The 19,863-nt window shown below is 48.3% G+C and overlaps 1 protein-coding gene across 4 annotated transcripts; it reads right to left on the bottom strand.

Annotated features, from left to right (window-relative positions):
* Window positions 1–261: 261 nt before the first annotated feature.
* PRXL2A (peroxiredoxin like 2A) lies at window positions 262–13,702 on the bottom strand. 4 transcript variants are annotated; one of them, XM_061565390.1, is made up of 6 exons: window positions 13,594–13,702; window positions 5,266–5,421; window positions 3,797–3,888; window positions 2,757–2,897; window positions 1,868–2,032; window positions 262–1,150 (listed from the first exon to the last, which is right to left on the bottom strand). In XM_061565390.1, the coding sequence occupies exons 2-6, from the start codon at window positions 5,414–5,416 to the stop codon at window positions 1,043–1,045; spliced, it is 657 nt and encodes a 218-aa protein (XP_061421374.1). In that variant the 5' UTR covers window positions 5,417–5,421; window positions 13,594–13,702; the 3' UTR covers window positions 262–1,042. The 4 variants fall into 4 exon arrangements, with proteins under 4 accessions (XP_061421374.1, XP_061421373.1, XP_061421372.1 ...); XM_061565389.1 differs by having other exon boundaries at window positions 5,266–5,426; XM_061565388.1 differs by lacking the exon at window positions 13,594–13,702 and adding an exon at window positions 12,804–13,105 and having other exon boundaries at window positions 5,266–5,426.
* Between the last annotated feature and the right edge of the window lie 6,161 nt (window positions 13,703–19,863).

The following is a 19,863-nucleotide window of genomic DNA, read 5'->3' on the forward strand; positions in this document are numbered from 1 at the left end:
TCTCGTTGGACCACCGTATGCAACCCTAGCTATAAGAAAAACCCGATATGCTGATTAGGCTGCACCTGCAGGTAGCATTACCTCTGCTGTGCAGAGGCAAATGGCCCAAGTCCACACCAAGATGTCAGTCCCTGATGGAACAGATTATATATTGAGAATGGACAGGACTCATGGAGTAAGTGTTCAAAGTTCTGGCAACTACACTGTCCGTTTAGCATTGTTTAATGTGTGCACGTGTAATGACCAGGCAGCCACACTAGGCAGTGTTAATGCTTATTTATTCACATTTCAGGCACCTCTCCTCTGCCTCCCCCCCCCCCCCCCCATCTTCTGCTAATACTCAGAACCGGTCCTGTAAATTTAGGGCACAAGCTCGTCATTAACACACAAGACACAAGGGAACAGAGCGAACACAAGCAGGCTTGGGCTTGGGTGTGCATGGACACCTAAAGAACCCACAATGATACCACCTTGCCCTCCCCAAGGGTGGGCCCCTGTTGAAGTCAGTCCAAACCCCAGCGATAATTACCCCTTTGCGGTTAGGCGTCATTGATACAGGAGCACACGGTCTTGTGGAGCTGCTGTTGGTACCATAGCGAATTTCAGGTCTGCAGAGTGTGTGTGTGCACGTTCTGCCTGCACGGGAAAAATCCCTGACGTTCAGTTAATACTAACTTGGCATTAGATAATTAACTAATATTAATTACAATATCTGGGTAAATATTTTAGACCACTCTGCTTATACAAAAAGCATGTATGGTGCACGAGAGTACAGTATTGCAAAGCGACCCAGTATAGGGGTGCAAATTACATTATTGGCAGATTTATAATTGCAGTATCCTTACGTAGTGGACAGTTTATCAACAACGTGTCTATATTCATGCTGAGATATTATTGAACCAGTGGATGGCCTCCAGAAATAGCGTGTTGAATACCGGAAATGCTGCCAGTGTATGAAAATTGCATTAGTGTGAAATGGAGTTCTAGATCAGTTCAGCTGTTCATTTGGAGGATGCGCCTGTTAACGCCCGTATATTTGTAGTTATTTTAGTTTTTTGAGGATGGGCTGGATTTTGCGCACCGCATCCATCACAGCCGTCTGGTTGACGATGTCTCCAAACTGACGCTCCTTATGATCCAGCAAGACGCCCTAGGGGGGAGCAATGGTGGAAGGGAAGGAGCAGGGGGAAAAATGCAGTGGCAGAAAGAATCTTGAAATACATTTGTATCTTGGAACATATAACTTTTTTTTATTTAAACATTTCTAATGCCTCGTGGACAAGACTAGCGATGGAATGGCATCGACATAAAAGAACTTAGCCAATAGGATGAGCACTGCGGACGTGGAGTAATTACATCAGTTTCATGTGCAGAAGATGGATTATAGCATCCCGGCGTTGTGAGGACAGTGTGGGAAGGCCTTTATCCAGACGTGAAAAGACGAGCTTGATAATGCAAATACTGATCGCTCTAATCTGGTTGTTGCAGGCTTATCTCAACACCACGTGAGTTGTCAATCTTTTTGGAAATGTCGGCAATGCCGAGTCTCGCCGACTACACGGAGGTGGAGACCGTTGCTGCTCATCGCCGACAATCACAGACAAACACCATGGCTTCGGGTCACTCCCCCTGAGCACGAGTGGAGTGGCTGCAGGACTTCAATGCAGCGCTTTAGAGGCAAGGGTTTGGTGGATTATTGAAGCTGTTAACATACATTCAAGGTGACGCTGAATTTTTTTTAAACTCCCAACTTCAGTGTAGTTTATTGAAAGCAAAGCGTCTTATATATTTAGGCTATATATTTAGGCTCTTCTGAATAAATAGATCACATCGCTATAATTCGCAAAACTCCACAGGCTGAGCTCACCTGGTCTCCGGCACCAATGACGTAGACTCCACCCAGGATGCGCCCCTCCCCCAGCATGTTCCCCTGGAAGCCGCCCTCCCTCGCGCGCATGAAGTTACGCCACACACTCAGGCGCACGAAGCCCAGCCAGAACATCCAGCGTTCCTTGGGTCCATAGAACCTCCGCTGCGAGAAATAATACAGAGTAAGTATTACAGATGGGCATTGTCTAAATTCGATTTAATCGAATTGCATTTGCGATGGTATCTAAATAGCAGGACGCTACCACGCTGCACTTGCAATAAAGAAGTAAATGGTTTGATTCATCCTCCCAGCGTTGCAGTTGAAACTATGGTGAAAGGTAAATAACCCCATACTCTTTGGTTTTTTTGGTAAAGTCACGTAGGTAAAAAAGAAAATAAAAATAAATAAATCACGACGTTTCGGAGGCAACACAAACTGTATCAAGTGATACAGTAGTTTTGCTGTGACGGTGCCAACTGAAGACGGAAGCCTGTGTTGCCTCCGAAACGTGATTTATTTGATTTTTTACCTACGTGACTTAACCGAAAAAACCACAGAGTATGGACCCTTGCAGTCACCAAAACTTCAAATCTAGAAGTAAATAACCCCCTCGACCCTCTATCCGCCCAGCAGTATAAATGGGTTCACCACGGCCAATGGGCAGGTTTGCATGTGGAGGGAGAAAAGTATGGTTGCTCTGAGCACTTCCATGATGTTGGGCCAACACGGAAGAGTAGGCCAAAATACCCTGTGGAGAGGCTCCAGTGCTTCCTCCTAGTGGAGGCCCTCCTGCCAGCAGTGGCATGGGTAAGCATTTGCAAGGCTGTTCTTTTGTGTTTTCCTAGCATGACTCAAAACCCTGTCCACGCCCCCATCACTGCCAAACCTCTTGGTCGAGGTAGACCTGGCCCTGGAAGAATGGCCGGAAGTCCTTGATCTCGGTTCCCACGTCCTCGTGCACCACAGCTGCCAGTGGCACGTCGTGCTCCGAGAGGAACGGGGCCAGTGCAGAGAGGAGGCTCGCCTCCTGCACAGCACAGACGCCGCACACTGGCACGTGCCACTCACAATCCTTCATCCTATCAGCACCGTTGGCTATGTACGGTGCGAAAGAAGTTCATACAAACATTCGGCGCCGAACCAAATCTATTGGCCACTCACCATGCATGACTGCGACTAAGAGCCTTTGCTTGCCTGAGGGTTTGTAGTAGTTTACCCCTCTGTGCTGAAATGAAATGTGGTAACCTCAGGGGTCATAACTTGACTCACAATTATTTCAGCCAGTAAAGCTTCACTGCGTTTAAAAAATGGGATTTTTCAGGACTGTCCGACATTGGGATGTTAAGACAATTAATTTGCGAGTGGCACATGGCAGGAAACCGGAGTGCCCGTGAACAATGCGCGCACTCACGGACAACATCCTTTGCACACGAGAAATTCCACACGGATGGATAGAAGAATTCATCGTTTCTATGTAATCTAGCTGCCTCGCGGCTCAAGCTGTGGGGTGTCAACAACAGTGTTCGTGTTGGCATTCCCAGGCAGTCTTCCAACCAATTACTACCAGCCTTAACTCTGCTTAACTTCGGGGTGATTGGGTCACAGGCAATGACAGGGCATGGAAAATCTCAAGTGCTGTAGGTTTTTCCCCGCGTGAATCTTTAGCGCACACTGTGAAGCGGAGAGTGTATCAACGTGGTTATTATACACGCAGTAACAATCAGGGCGGCCACTGAAATAAAAATGACGAACGTCCGCGACAAGTGGTGAACGTGCGAGCCGCTGGGCCATGCCACCTCCCCCAATTTGATGCAAGTTCTCATCAGGCATAGGGCTCAATGGTTCGTTACGCGTCTCTTGTGAAATAACATCGTCCCGGCACTCACGCTCGAGGGGGTGAAGATGACGTGCACCTGTGGCGTGTACCTCTCTGCACAAAAATCATCCGGGACGCCGCACGGCCATCACCACGGCACCTTTATCCCGCCACAGCTCCCCCGCACGGAACTTGCGCGACTCTGCACGTGGCGGGTCCGCACGGGCATGAAGTCACCCACAAACAAGCAACAGGCAGCGGTTAATGCACACGCAGGCGTGTACTTAAAGCCATATATGTGCGCATTTATTTGGTCAGTGAGTGAGTGGATGTGAATGCGTGACTGGGTGAATTGGTAAGTGAGTGAGTGGATGTGAATGCGTGACTGGGTGAATTGGTGAGTGAGTGAGTGGATGTGAATGCGTGACTGGGTGAATTGGTGAGTGAGTGAGTGGATGTGAATGCGTGACTGGGTGAATTGGTGAGTGAGTGAGTGGATGTGAATGCGTGACTGGGTGAATTGGTCAGTGAGTGAGTGTATGTGAATGCGTGACTGGGTGAATTGGTGAGTAAGTGAGTGGATGTGAATGCGTGACTGGGTGAATTGGTCAGTGAGTGAGTGGATGTGAATGGGTGACTGGGTGAATTGGTGAGTGAGTGTATGTGAATGCGTGACTGGGTGAATTGGTGAGTAAGTGAGTGGATGTGAATGCGTGACTGGGTGAATTGGTCAGTGAGTGAGTGGATGTGAATGGGTGACTGGGTGAATTGGTGAGTGAGTGGATGTGAATGCGTGACTGGGTGAATTGGTAAGTGAGTGAGTGGATGTGAATGCGTGACTGGGTGAATTGGTCAGTGAGTGAGTGTATGTGAATGCATGACTGGGTGAATTGGTGAGTGAGTGGATGTGAATGGGTGACTGGGTGAATTGGTGAGTGAGTGAGTGGATGTGAATGGGTGACTGGGTGAATTGGTGAGTGAGTGGATGTGAATGCGTGACTGGGTGAATTGGTAAGTGAGTGAGTGGATGTGAATGCGTGACTGGGTGAATTGGTCAGTGAGTGAGTGGATGTGAATGCGTGACTGGGTGATTAAGCAGATGAGAGAGAATGAAAATGTTTGGCGAAAGATTGAATCGGGTGACTGAAATAAGTGATTGGGTGAGCGAGTAAGTGACTGAGTGATTAAGTAGGTGACTGAAAGAGTGGGTAGATGATGGAGTTCGTGACCCAGTAGGCGATTGAGTGACACGGCGAGTGGATAATTGAGTGATAGGTGGGCGAGTGAGCGAGTGGACCGAATGCTGTCAGTATCTTTTTATTTTTCGATTTAAAGCTTTCGTGACTGCAGGGATTCATCTTCTTGGTTCTTTCGGTAAAGTCACGTAGGGGGGAAATAATAAAATAATAAAAATAAAACATAATAAAATAATTCTCACGACGTTTCGGCTGCTTGCGTTGTGGCCGAAACGTCGTGAGAATTATTTTATTATGTTGTATTTTTATTATTTTATTATTTCCCTCCTACGTGACTGTCAGTATCTGTTGCTTGGTTCGTTGTTGCCAGCGGTTTGACTCACCTCCATCGAGCGAGCTGAGCGGCGCTTCTGCCAGGTAGGACAGTTTTGCCGGCTCGGCCTGCGGAAGCAGCCAGTCTGTGTTGGCGAAGATCAGGCTGGCCAAGGCTGCCCCCACCCCGCCCAGCGACAGCACCACCAGGGAGCACCCCATCACGTCTGCCCTGGGAGCAAAGACAAAGACCCCCCCCCCCCATCCCGTATAGCCGTCACAGACTGTTGGGGCAAGTGCTGTTAGCGAGCACCTATGAAGGCCGGCCACTGGCACACGAAGGGGTGGGTGGCCAGCACCTCGCCCGATCGTATTTGTCTCCCCAGTGGCAAATTTTACACATTACGATGATAAAGGCACATGGGAACATACCTGCCCGGAGACAATGTGATAAGGCGCACAAATTTGGGAGATAGGAGGGAATCAGAATATGTATTTATACTGGAGGAATCCGATGAGATATAACGCTCTTTTTCAATGTTTACACATTGCATCAGGTACTCATTTGAGGCTGAGTCGACCTAGGGGAAGCCCAGGACCGGTTCAGATAATGGTCACTGGTGTTGGCCGTGTGCGGGAATCGAAATCGGGTCGCTGGGTTCGTAGTGCTGCACGCTAACCGCTGCACCACCACTCGCACACACACAAGTGGGAACAGAGGTAGGACGTTTTCTCTCTGAACCATGTCCGTGTGATCCGATTAGCCAAGTAATCAAACTGATAATAGGTCGAATAATGAATTAGTTGAAATAGTCGAACGGTTCAGCTCTCGATATAAGCTTTCGTGACAGCAGGTATTCATCTTCTTGGTTCTTTCGGTAAAGTCACGTAGAAGGGAAATAATAAAAATAAAACATAATAAAATAATTCTCACGACGTTTCGGCCACAACGCAAGCAGCCGTCCTCAGGTGAAGACCAGGTCTGTCGGGGAGACAGCGTCTCATTCAGACGTAACTCGAATTAAAGCGCCCTGTAATCCAGCCCTTTGAAGAAGAGGATCGGTGTGGCATGGCGATCGAGAGTGCAGGCAGCGCTACTGCACCGAGGCCAAAGGGGGGAGGTGGGGGGAAGGCAGGACGGGGATGGGATCCATTTCATTCCACGCAGCAGGTCCCACGCCAACCACTGGGCTGCGAGGTGGCCAGGAGGTGGAAATACAGTCCGTCCTCCTGGAACGCCGTGGAGTTTTCGCAACGCGAATTGGATACAACGCGGATGCGAATTGGATAGAACGCGGATCGGAGTGGACAGAACTACGTCGCAGCGCGAGCAGGAATAGGCGGCGGTTGTGCGGCTGCCTCGGCCTAGCAGCAGCAGCAGCAGCGTCACACCACGAGGCGTTGGGATGCTGCTGGATGCTTCTGGATGCTACCCACTGCGCCTCAAATCTTTGCTCAGCCTACGTACGCATCTCACGTGCTATCGCGGACTGTGCTTTACCCCCCTATGTTATATATTACTTATAATGACGCGAGATTTCCATAACGCGGTGTTTCTTCAGGAACGCAACTACCAGACCGTTATCGGAGAACACGGCTGTACATCGAGTGGGTTCCTGACCTGTATCTGCATACCATTTGAGCTGTTATAGCCTTTACACTAGTTTTCTACTTCAACCCTAGTTTACTTCCACACTTGAAATGCTACTTCGCGAGGAATTATCGGCCAAACATGCCAAATGCAGGAGCCTCCCGAAAAATGTTTCGAGGCTCGTGAAATTTTTAGGGTGAACACCCAACTCTGGGGGTCCGAATTCTCGGCAGCGGTTATTTCAGGCCGATTAAGCCCGACGGCTCTTTGGATTACCCACTTCTGGTGGCTGAAGTAGTTAGTGGTTCCTGGCACGCTGGCACAACGCCTGTAATCTGGGGTAGAGAAGCAGTTTGCATAATGCAGCATGGCACGTAGTTTGACCTTTGTACAGACTGTTATCCTAGCAACCGCATGGATCTTCTGAAAATTGCTCCGATCATTCAGGAACTGACCAAACATCTGAATGAAGAAAAGCTCACGAAAATAGATGGCATTTCATTGACACACACACACACTGGCGGAGCCAGTGGGGGGGGGGGGGGTGGCACGTGCCCCCCCCAATGATCCGATCAAAAACCCTAATTTCGATCGGATCATTGGAGTTTGTTAGTAATAAATCGGCATTTTGCGACCCCCACTGCCGCTGTGTAGCATATTATTACGTGCCAGGGACTCTATGAGATGATAGGACAATAGTCCGAGTCCATAATTGGAAATAAGTAACGGCAAATCAGTTATAAGTGACTTACAGAATTGTGCGCAGTGTTGTAGACAGTACACCACTTCCCTGAAGGCATTCACCTTCAGCGAGCGCGATGCCGATCACACGACGCGGTTCGAATTCGACCCTCGATCGATGGCTGCGCCATCGCCGCACACGCGTCGAATAAAAAGCAAGTCCTCACTAACTCCTCTATTATTTTTCATTGCTGGAGGGGTTGCCCCCCCCTACCTGAAAATCCTGGCTCCACCATTGCACACATACACAATTACTACAATGCTACATTGTTATTAACTGATCGAGTCACATGTAAGTCTAATGACCATTAAAATAAATGTAACTATAAAATGCCTCTCTGTCCATACAGTTTACACAGCTCAGGGCAATAATAATAATCCGCAGACACCATTTATAACAAAATAGAGCAGCACTGGCTTAGGCTGTACTGCTAAAGACACAAATCTACCCTCTAATGGCCCATATATCCTAAATTAATGTAAACGCAAGCCCTGCCACTCAGACACAGCTGTGAAGCGCGCGTGTAACTCACCTGCCAACGAAACTGTGCGCTGTAACCGCACGCCTCTTTGTGCCGACGGCGTGTTGCGTGTGTCAGTTTTGTTGGCAGATAAAAGGGTAAAAAAAAAACAATTATCATATTTTGCTCCTGGCAAAGGAGGTTCCAATGGTGTGTTGCGTAACCTTCACTGGAATCTGCAGCAACAAACTCATCTCTCGAGACTTTGTCCCCCCCCCAATTACCCCAGAGTCACTCCCCACCCATCGGCTGATGCGACTGCCCCCTTCGCCGCAGCCAAACCCTCCAAATGCGGAGCTCACGATCAGACCACTGCGGCGGCGCTGTGAACGGCGAAAGTGAAGAGCGAACCAAGAAAAATTTAAAGTGGGTAGGGCAAAGAGCTAGTGCCTGGTTAGATGGTGTGGTTATAGTAATGGCAAGGGCGAGTGTCTGGTTGGATGGTGGGTTATAGTAATGGCAAGGGCTGTAGGCTGGTTGGATGGTGTGGTTATAGTAATGGCAAGGGCGAGTGTCTGGTTGGATGGTGTGGTTATAGTAATGGCAAGGGTGAGTGTCTGGTTGGATGGTGTGGTTATAGTAATGGCAAGGGTGAGTGTCTGGTTGGATGGTGTGGTTATAGTAATGGCAAGGGCGAGTGTCTGGTTGGATGGTGTGGTTATAGTAATGGCAAGGGCGAGTGTCTGGTTGGATGGTGTGGTTATAGTAATGGCAAGGGCTGGAGTGCTGGTTGGATGGTGTGGTTATAGTAATGGCAAGGGTGAGTGTCTGGTTGGATGGTGTGGTTATAGTAATGGCAAGGGCGAGTGTCTGGTTGGATGGTGTGGTTATAGTAATGGCAAGGGCTGGAGGTCTGGTTGGATGGTGTGGTTATAGTAATGGCAAGGGTGAGTGTCTGGTTGGATGGTGTGGTTATAGTAATGGCAAGGGCTGGAGGTCTGGTTGGATGGTGTGGTTATAGTAATGGCAAGGGTGAGTGTCTGGTTGGATGGTGTGGTTATAGTAATGGCAAGGGTGAGTGTCTGGTTGGATGGTGTGGTTATAGTAATGGCAAGGGCGAGTGTCTGGTTGGATGGTGTGGTTATAGTAATGGCAAGGGCTGGAGGCTGGTTGGATGGTGTGGTTATAGTAATGGCAAGGGTGAGTGTCTGGTTGGATGGTGTGGTTATAGTAATGGCAAGGGTGAGTGTCTGGTTGGATGGTGTGGTTATAGTAATGGCAAGGGCGAGTGTCTGGTTGGATGGTGTGGTTATAGTAATGGCAAGGGCGAGTGTCTGGTTGGATGGTGTGGTTATAGTAATGGCAAGGGCGAGTGTCTGGTTGGATGGTGTGGTTATAGTAATGGCAAGGGCGAGTGTCTGGTTGGATGGTGTTGTTATAGTAATGGCAAGGGCTGGAGGCTGGTTGGATGGTGTGGTTATAGTAATGGCAAGGGTGAGTGTCTGGTTGGATGGTGTGGTTATAGTAATGGCAAGGGCGAGTGTCTGGTTGGATGGTGTGGTTATAGTAATGGCAAGGGCTGGAGGCTGGTTGGATGGTGTGGTTATAGTAATGGCAAGGGCGAGTGTCTGGTTGGATGGTGTGGTTATAGTAATGGCAAGGGCGAGTGTCTGGTTGGATGGTGTGGTTATAGTAATGGCAAGGGCTGGAGGCTGGTTGGATGGTGTGGTTATAGTAATGGCAAGGGTGAGTGTCTGGTTGGATGGTGTGGTTATAGTAATGGCAAGGGTGAGTGTCTGGTTGGATGGTGTGGTTATAGTAATGGCAAGGGCGAGTGTCTGGTTGGATGGTGTGGTTATAGTAATGGCAAGGGCGAGTGTCTGGTTGGATGGTGTGGTTATAGTAATGGCAAGGGCTGGAGGCTGGTTGGATGGTGTGGTTATAGTAATGGCAAGGGTGAGTGTCTGGTTGGATGGTGTGGTTATAGTAATGGCAAGGATGAGTGTCTGGTTGGATGGTGTGGTTATAGTAATGGCAAGGGCGGGAGGCTGTTTGGGTGGTTTTCGTAATGACAAGGGCGGGAGGCTAATTGGATGGTGTGGTTTGGGTTCGTGTCGGGCTCCTGTTTGTCTGTTCTGGTTTGAATTACGGCTGGTGTTTGGTCCAAGTAGGGTTAGAGGTACGGCCTGGTTGGATGTTATGGCGTCAGCACTCATGTAGAGTTCATGCCGGAGCACGTCATGATTTTAACTTTCAACTATCCCAAGAACTAGAAAGGAATTGGCGAATTTGCAGAACCGGCGTTTTGGAACAACCCTGTTTCCTCGCTTAACATCGTAAACCTTCAAAAAATATCCTGAAGCAGATTAGTGCTGGATGTGATTTGTAACTTTCATCCTCACCCATATATCGATAGTTTAATTTTAATGTGCAATGTATTGAGGGACTGTGCGTGTTGTCTCTTGGTCTGGTTTTGCTGTTCTTTTGCTCCCTTGCCCAAGCTTGGGAATTTGTGTACTTAATTTGAACTTATAAACTCATTTTTGTGTGACCTGTTTACCTTTCCTATTCTCTGCACTGCTATCGTGTGTTTGTGCTGTTTGTCGTTGTAACTTTCTGACCCGCCCTGACTGAACATGTGATAAAGAACTTCATAGCTTTGATTTAAAGCTTTCGTGACTGCAAGGATTCATATTCTTGGTGCTTTCGGTAAAGTCACGTAGAAGGGAAATTATAAAACAATAACATTGTTTTATATTTTTAAAAAAATGTATCTCCCTTCTACTTGACTTTATCGAAAGAACCAAGAATATATAACTTCATAGCTTATCGGATTTCTCCACGATAAAAATAAGATTCTGAGGATTGAAGTGTGGAGGTCATGCAAAGGACAGGGGGGGCCACACAACCAGAGAGGATTATTAAGGAAGGGCGCTGGTAAGGAAGGCGTGAAAAATGGTGATTGGGGGAAAACCTCAAAAAGATACAGATTGGCAAGAAAGAGGGGAGGAAGGAGAGGGTATACAAGGTGGTGCGAGACAAAGTGCTGAAGAGAAAGGCTGATCGTCAACAAGTGTGTTCGTGCCCCACAAGTGTCGGTGTTGATCAAAACAATAAAGTTCCCTTTCCAGGATGACTCGTGTACGTACGGTTGGCGATGACAATCCACCCACTGATATTTTTTATTACCCCTTGCCCCATTTCCAAACGTGTATGTTTCACTTCTTTTCAACTTCTGATATCCAGACACCATCACAAACCACACTTACTGCTGCTTCCCCCTTTCAATGTGTCATAATAGTGAAACACAAAGGTGGTCAATTTGCCAAGTGGCTCAGAGGTCAGAGTAGTGAGCTGGCACCACTGATTTCCATTGCCTCTAATTCAAACAACTGCCAGCGATTAAAACAACTTCTTAGGTGGAGGGAGTTGGTGTTCTTAGCCTCGACACCAATAACTACAAAAAACAAAGATCCCCCGTATAGCATGGACAGACTGTTGGGGCAAGTGCTGTGAGTGAGCACCTCTCAAGGCCGGCATAGCACACGAGGGGGTGTATGGCCAACACCACGCCCGGCCGCCTTTGTCTCCCAAGTGGCGATTTTTACACACCGCACCAGGTACTCATTTGAGACTGAGTCAACCTAGGGGAGGCCCATGGCCAGTTCAGATAATCGCCACTGGTTCGTAGCGCAGCACGCGAATCGGTACGCTACGCTCCCCACAATGACTGCGCGCACACAAACACTCGATTTGGCTAAATGTCAGCTCTTAGTGGGCAGAACAGTTGGGGAATGCCTCTCCCGATTATCGAACCAAGGTCACTTAACGATATCTGCGATATCCCCTTTCCATTGGCTGTATTAGAAGCACCCACCCAACCGACACTGCTGCAACAAAAACCCCGACGGGCGATATTAACACAGCAAGGTCTGCATTTTCTGCACGCAAAAAAAAATTTATCTTCTACGATTTCCACTCCGCATTCCGCAGTCTGGAGGGAAATTGATTCCATTCGCGCACGCGACTCAGAGTTGCTGTGACACTTTTGGGTTGCTCATGTTGATTTCAAAATTGTCTCTACGGTGGCAATGGCTGGCTGCTTTCAGACAAATCGACACAGCGTGTTTGTTCTATGAGACGGTCTCTAAACACCAATAAATGCCGTTAAGCCTCCTGAGCATCTCAATCTGAGCAATCATACAAATCCACAATGTGTCATCGCTGCCTTTTACCAAAAAGCAAAGAAGGCTATTCGTTTGTGGATACTCCACTGAAATAAAATGACCAGAGTGCAGAGAAAACGATGGTATTTTATAAAGCCTCTACACGTCTACAAGCAATCTTAGTCCACGTTGCGTATTTTAACTCTCTCCACGATAAGACGTGGAGCCATGTGGCGTGCACAATATTCAATCGCATCGCAACATCAACAGGCCGTCCTGTACATCCCCATCACACATGGACAATTACAGACGAGGCACCGCGCGCAACTGCAGTGCGATTGTGGTCGTGCAAACCAAACACGAACTCTGCTCTGAAGCCCCCTCTCTCGTTGTCGCCAGCAGATCGCAGGCATTGGCATTGAGCTCCCGAGCACAATGCCATACGCAACAACAGATTTGACGTTTTCGTGACTGCAGGGACCCACACTCTTTGGTTCTTTCGGTAAAGTCACGTAGGTAGAAAATAAAACAAATAAAATCAAGACGTTTCGGTAGTAGAACATGTTCATGAGCGGGCTATTATAATACCAGCAGAGTATCGATGAACGTATAACCACACGAGCCAAGCAAACACCCACCAGCAGCCTCACCTCTCACCACACCTGCCCACGGCTGGAGGAGACTTTATTCAACTTGACTTCGTGAAGGTGTCCGCATTAGCTCATTAAAATGTCACTATCACATCACGCCGGCGGCGGTGACTGGCAGAACGGCGCTTGGCACCGGGGTCGAAAGCTCCGTTCGTGGCGCGTTAACGAAACGACGCAACCAAATTGTGAAAGACGCCACCGCGAAAACCAAACGCATAATAACTCAGCAACTCGTCCAGACGACACGGGGAGGGCCCTTTAAGCCAACCACGAGCTCGCAACAACGTGGGCAGATCGAGGACGCAGCTTTTACATTTCGCGGTTGAAGTAATCGGGCGTCGGGATGCTTAGCGAAGCGCAATTTGTAAGCGGGGGGGGGGGGGGGTTACGATCTCGTTTGGCATCGAACTCGGCACGGCGTAACGGAGGCAGAGAGGGGGAGACTTTTGACTTTTAAACCACTTCTATTGATGCCAGCAGCAACAGCACTGGAGGACAATTCAATGCGAGAGAGAGGGGTGGGGGGTGGGGCGCGATTTGCCGATGCACGTCCAGAAATGCAGTCGTCTGGCTTGTGTATCGATCGAAACGTCGTGATCCACGACTTCTTCGACCAACGCGACTCTACCCAAATAACCAAACAGCGCACTTTGGTCTGTCCGCGCGTGCGGAGGGCGGTAGTTTACGAGCCTCGGCTAATAACTCGCCCATGAGAGCGGTTACCAGCTATTGAGTTCGTCCAGCTACGTGACTTTACCGAGAGAATCAAAGAGTAACGATGACGACTCACCGCTTGGGACGCGAGACGAACCGGCAGCCTGCAATCGAACTGAGACCGGGCAGCGACGCTAACCGCTGCGCCACCGCTCAACCGGGTTAAGCCCCGCCCTTGTCACGTGGCCTCCAGCTGATCGCCTGTGACGTCATCGCCCCGCGTGCATTTCGGAGGGCCATCTTAAGCAGGGGGTAAAGGGGCCGTCCATAAATGACGTCACGCACCTAGGGGGGGGGGTGGGGTCAGACATTTGTGACGATGTGTGACGAGGGGAGGGGGGGTGAGAAATGTGACGTCACATCAAAATGCGCAACTTTAAATAAATATACACCTTCTACTTAATTAAATACACTTTTTAATAAATGTTTTCTCCTACAACATCAGAGTGCAGCGCCACATTAAATATGCACGACGATGACAATAGTTTAAAACGATTTGAAGCATGTTTTATTTTATTTGGGGGGGGGGAGGGGGGAACAGAGCTTTGTGACGTCATATTTGAGAGGGGGGGGTCTGATTTTTGTGGCGAAAAAAAATCGTCAAAAATCGCGTGACGTCATTTATGGACGGCCCCTAAGGTGGGTGTCCGAAACGTCGGCCAACCAATGCAGGGTTGGGCGAGTGAGGCTTGAACAAAGTTGTTTTGATTTGGCGGCGGCGGCGGCGGCTCCACAGGGGCAAACGACAGAGGCGGCCAACGCGTTCATCGGTAGCAATGCGGATTTCAAACTTGAGAGACGTTTCGGGTGAAGACCCTTCTTCATTAAAGTTTCATCTCACATAAGCAGAGGCCAGAGAGGTGGTGTTAATACATCGGAATGTTTATTTATACCGGAGGAATCAGATGAGCGTTGAAGATCTGTTTCACAGATGTCCAGGTTGCTTCAGTAAAAACACATTCCTCCTGCGGAGGGAGCTGGTAGGAACGTCGGGTTGCTCGGTCAATGGCCAGGGTCAACGGCGGCGTGGTGTATTCCGCAAATATGGCCGACTGTGAGGGCGGGCACAAGCCGGCGTGAGTAGGTTAAACGTTGAGTTTTATAAGGGCACCACGGGGTGACCAGCCCCTCCCCACCCAGCCCCACCCCTCCCACCCCCCACCCAGCCCCTCCCCACCCAGCCCCTCCCCACCCAGCCCCTCCCTCCCCACCCAGCCCCTACCCACCCTCCCCTCCCCACCCAGCCCCTTCCCTCCCCACCCAGCCCCTCCCTGCACGACGGACGGACGGACACAATAATCCCCTGTGGGCTGGTGGAACCAGGTGGTTCCTCCCAGTATAAGTTTATGCCTCAGAGGGCTTTGCCTGGTAGGACGGGGAATGGTTTAGTTTGCATTGTGGGTGTGTGTTTGAGCGATGTATTTACATTTTTGTACTTTGCACGATTATCGTGGGGGTTTTTTTTAACACACTTTTTTTCACTTGCCCTGTTGTCTGTTTATAGTCTTGCAAATATTTGACGCTTCTAAAAATCTTCGGATCTACGAAGCCATAACGAGCTAAAATTGTGTACACATACTCGTCTCGCGTGAAAATTCAAGATTTAAAGAGCCGGTCAACGTCCCCCCGATCCTGGGCCAATAACAAATATAAAAGCTGGTGGCTTGCCTTCTTCTTGGTTCTTTCGGTAAAGTCACGTAGAAGGGAAATAATAAAATAATAAAAATAAAACATAATACAATACAATTCTCACGACGTTTCGGCCACAACGCAAGCAGCCGTCCTCAGGTGAAGAACAGGGCTGTCGGAAATACCTGTCTTTCCGACAGACCTGTTCTTCACCTGAGGACGGCTGCTGTCGGAAATACCTGTCTTTCCGACAGACCTGTTCTTCACCTGAGGACGGCTGCTTGCGTTGTAGCCGAAACGTCGTGAGAATTGTATTTTATAATGTTTTATTTTTATTATTTTATTATTTCCCTTCTACGTGACTTTACCGAAAGAACCAAGAAGATGAATCCCTGCAGTCACGAAAGCTTTAAATCGAAATCTGGTGGTTTGCATTAAGAAATGTAAACACATCGAAAGGAAACCACCCACTTTTATTGAGCACTTCGAATTTGATTAATTCTGGGGTCAAGATAATGTAATTTCTACTTATGAGTGCAATTAACAGTGCGTGCATTGGAAAACTTGCTTTTTACCTACTTTATCGTATTGAATTTGCTGTTGTAACTTTCTTACCCGCCCCTACTGGACATCTATGAAAAAAAGCTTCATAGCTCATCGGATTTCTTCTCTAGAATAAATAAATATTCAGATTGTGGAGACTGCGCTTGTTTACACCACGAGGCCTGATGATGAGAATCAAAACAAAATATGAAAAAAACGATTCTGATGAGCAATTAACAAATTGGCATGAGTACAATTTCGATTTAAAGCTTTCGTGACTGCAGGGATTCATCTTCTTGGTTCTTTCGGTAAAATCACCTAGAATGGAAATAATAAAATAATAAAAATAAAACATTATAAAATAATTCTCACGACGTTTCGGCCACAACGCAAGCAGCCGTCCTCAGGTGAAGAAAAGGTCTTTCGGAAAGACAGCGTCTGTCGGAAAGACAGGTATTTCCGACAGCCCTGTTCTTCACCTGAGGACGGCTGCTTGCGTTGTGGCCGAAACGTCATTATGTTTTATTTTTATTATTTTATTATTTCCATTCTACGTGACTTTACCGAAAGAACCAAGAAGTTGGCATGAGTACAGTTACTAACAGACGAACCCTTCAACAATGGAACGGTGTGATTTGTTAGTGTATGCTCCAGGCACAATTCACCAAAAGCATCGCCACTTCAGCGAGTTCAATTGCCCTCTCACAGTTTTGAGGCGGTGAAAAAACCTTAGAATGTTCGGTACACAGCAGTGAAGCTCAAGTAAATGAAATGAAAAGACGGGGTGAGGTTTGCCTCGCACTCGAATCGTAAATGTTGTGTTTTAAGTGAAGGTGAGGCGGTCCTTCTACCCCCAGCCTCCTGTTAGAGGTCCAGGAGCCGTGGCCACGGACAGACGCGGAACTTCTGGCCCTCTGTGGGGGCCCAGCCTGTTGAAGTGAAGAGCGGCGTAAGGTGGAGAGGTGAAGGGGGTGAGGTGGTGAGTAGGTGAGCTGGTAAGGGGGTTAGGTGGTGAGGGGGTAAGGTAGTGAAGGGGTGAGTTGGTGAAGGGGTGATGTCAGTTCCTATGATCACTGTTTCATTGCTTTTATGGCTTTATTTTGGTGATTTTTTAAAAGTTTTTCGGTTTGGCCATGTGTGTTTGTTGTAGTACAGAGTTAGACTGATGGTCTTAATCTAAGTTGTCTTGTGGTTGTTGTTGTTTGACTTGCATCCCACTGGGATGTTTGCACACAGTGTTGGTGTACGGTGCTTTTTCTGCAATATTTTGCTGTCTTTTCTTGGATTTTCTGTTTGCACATAGTCACTTTAAGATGTTTTCTTGTTCATGTTTTTGTTTTTTTGTTTGTTGCCGTTGCACCCGAGTCAAGAGCCGAATGGCTCACAGGGCTATACCTAATACATGAAACTTGAGACTTGTTCACGCCATTGCTGGCGGAAGACCCTTCACTGGAGCAGGCTCGAGGGGGCATTTTGTCTCCTCATCATCCACGCTGGCCAGACGTCTGGGAATGGATGTGCGTACCCATCCCATGCTTTACCTCGCCACACAGGTGGTGAAGAGGATTTCGTTTTTTTGACAAAAATGCCCCCATTGTTTTAACTGCCGCTCCGGGAGATGGCATTGAACCATTGACATTTTCATTGCAAGGTCCAGTTTGCAAACCATTAACTGTGAAGCAGACAGCGTGTGGTTCTGTTACAGTTCCAACACCCACAGTAATAACCAGGGCGGCCGCTAGGCCCGAACCGCAAACCTCTGAAAAATGTACCGGCGTATTACTCAAGTGGGATTATACTTTTCAATCAGGCTCAGTGAGGCTTTCCTGGGTACACAATCATAATTCTGTAATTATATTTTTGCATGTGACAATATGTTCAGGAGCTAAGGAGCTAAGTGCAAATTTCGAGATTTGCTCGCCACGAGAGGGCTTCACATACCGTGTCAACTCCATACGGTTCACCCCACATTCTTGTACAGCCGTTTCAATACGGGCGACAAAAAAATCATACGGCCAAAAAAAAAGTCGTGGGACCGTTTTTTTTCTTTACTCTGGAAAGTAGCTATCCCCGTAGCAACCGACAAACACGATTGGGATGTACATGGATGATAGTGTATTGTTTAACTCTTCATACTATTTTGCGTTTATTGTTGTACATGTACAATCTGAGTGTGTGCATCCACATATCAAGCAAGCAGCAGCATCAGCAGCAGCAGCATCAGCAGCAGCAGCATCAGCAGCAGCAGCATCAGCAGCAGCAGCAGCATCAGCAGCAGCAGCGTCAGCAGCAGCAGCGTCAGCAGCAGCAGCATCAGCAGCAGCAGCATCAGCAGCAGCAGCATCAGCAGCAGCATCAGCATCAGCAGCAGCATGCAAGATCACAGACGGTAGCATGATAAGTAGCATCGACACCAATGATCAAAATGAATACATAAAACAGTTTTTGTTTAGTAACATAACTTTTGTCTGTGTTTCTCCCTTGTGATGGGACTTTGTAGGATTAACGTTGAGATTTATAAGGGCACGGGGTGACCATTAAGGTCTGAATTGGTCTGTAATAAGGTAGGAATTGATCATGGATTAACAGCTTTGGCTTGAGGCGCGAGTTTGTTTATAGTTTGGCTATTCCTCTGTTGAAGAAGCGTAGACTAGTGGTTTTACTATACGGTACATAGTTGGGTTTCCACGGTCACAAGTGCACTGTGGCTTGGCTTTTATTAAATCCTTTATATTAAGTTCACTTGCTTGCTTGCGCGCTTACGACCGTGCAAATCTTTCGGTCGTTTTTGAACCCACTTACCGTGATCCAATCGAGCTGACATTTTGCACACAGACTCGTGCGTGACAATTTATTTTCGTGAAAAATGTTTTCCATAACTTTACACTTTTAGGAATTTTTTTATATTTAATTACCAATTGCTTAATGGTGGCAGGCAATCATCTGACCCATAGGTGGCAGCCATCTCAAGCCAGAAGACGAGAGGACTCTAGCCGCCACGCATATAAAGGATTTATAGTGAAAAACTTAGTTTTTACGGGTTAATTTTTTTTCCTATTCGTGAAGGAGATGATTGCATCGGTCCGTTGATGTTCCGGTGCGGTTAATAGTACACCAGTGGCTTAGAGGATGAATGTCAGAGCCAGGAGGTTGTGATATTTGGGTTTCTTACGAGGTGTTTATTCTGGATGCCCACTTTGTTCCTAACTCTGCTCGCGAGTTTTTTTTCCGGATCTGGGTGAGTTTCTCGGATGGCGACAGCATGTGATCCCAGCGAGGTACAATGTCGAGGTGCTGGGTGATCGTTGGGTTTTCGTTGGCAAGAACACGTGTAAACTCCCTTGCAGTTTGCATGTCCCTTTGGATATTTGGTGGCAGAATGTTTACCATAACAGGGAGCCAGGGGATTGGTGTCGGTTTCAGTGTTCCAGGTTCTTATGTGCATCGCTAGCAGTTTTGTGGTACACGAGCTCTCATACCAGGCAGATGTGCTGTACTCTGCCACCGAGTAGATCAGCGATCGGGTGGCAGTTCACAGCACCATCAGCTGAGTCGCTCCTGAAAGTTTCTGTTAGCAGAGCGATGTTTAAGCTGGTCTTTCTTATTTTGGCCGGACGAGGCAAACATCTGGGTTATGATCCTTTTTGGAAGTTGAACTATCCCAGCGCCAAATGGGGGCTCTGGACGGGTGTGAGGGGCTGGTAACCCATCCACCTTCAATTAATTACCACTAAGCCACGAATGAAAATTTGTATTAATAAGCTTGTGCCGCAGGCCCCGGGGGGACATGTAGCCCGCATGCCTAAACAGCTTTTGTTCGGCCGGATCGAGGGGGCTAAACGGGCGCGGCACGGGCTAGAGAAGAGATGGAGTGATGTGGTACAGGAGGACGTGGAGCTGAGTGGACTTGCCGATGACTGGTACCAGCGGTGTCAAGATCGGCCTCAGTGGAGGAGGCTCGTGAAGGACGCTACTGGGCAGTTGGAGGCAGTCGCCCTCCAGCAACAACGGAGGGCGGAGGAGCGACGCTCACAACAACGAGCGGAGCGCCGGGTGGCTAAAGCACAGCAAGTTGGCACAGTAGGGGGCACAGGTGGTGCATCAGCCAGCCATCTCGGTCATCTCAGTCAGTCGACCCGTGGCACCTGGGTCTGCCCCGTGACCTCCTGCCAGC

Source organism: Lethenteron reissneri, chromosome 34, assembly GCF_015708825.2.
Source record: "Lethenteron reissneri isolate LAM-NWPU_2019-01 chromosome 34, ASM1570882v1, whole genome shotgun sequence".
In the NCBI taxonomy this organism is placed as follows: Eukaryota; Metazoa; Chordata; class Hyperoartia; order Petromyzontiformes; family Petromyzontidae; genus Lethenteron; species Lethenteron reissneri.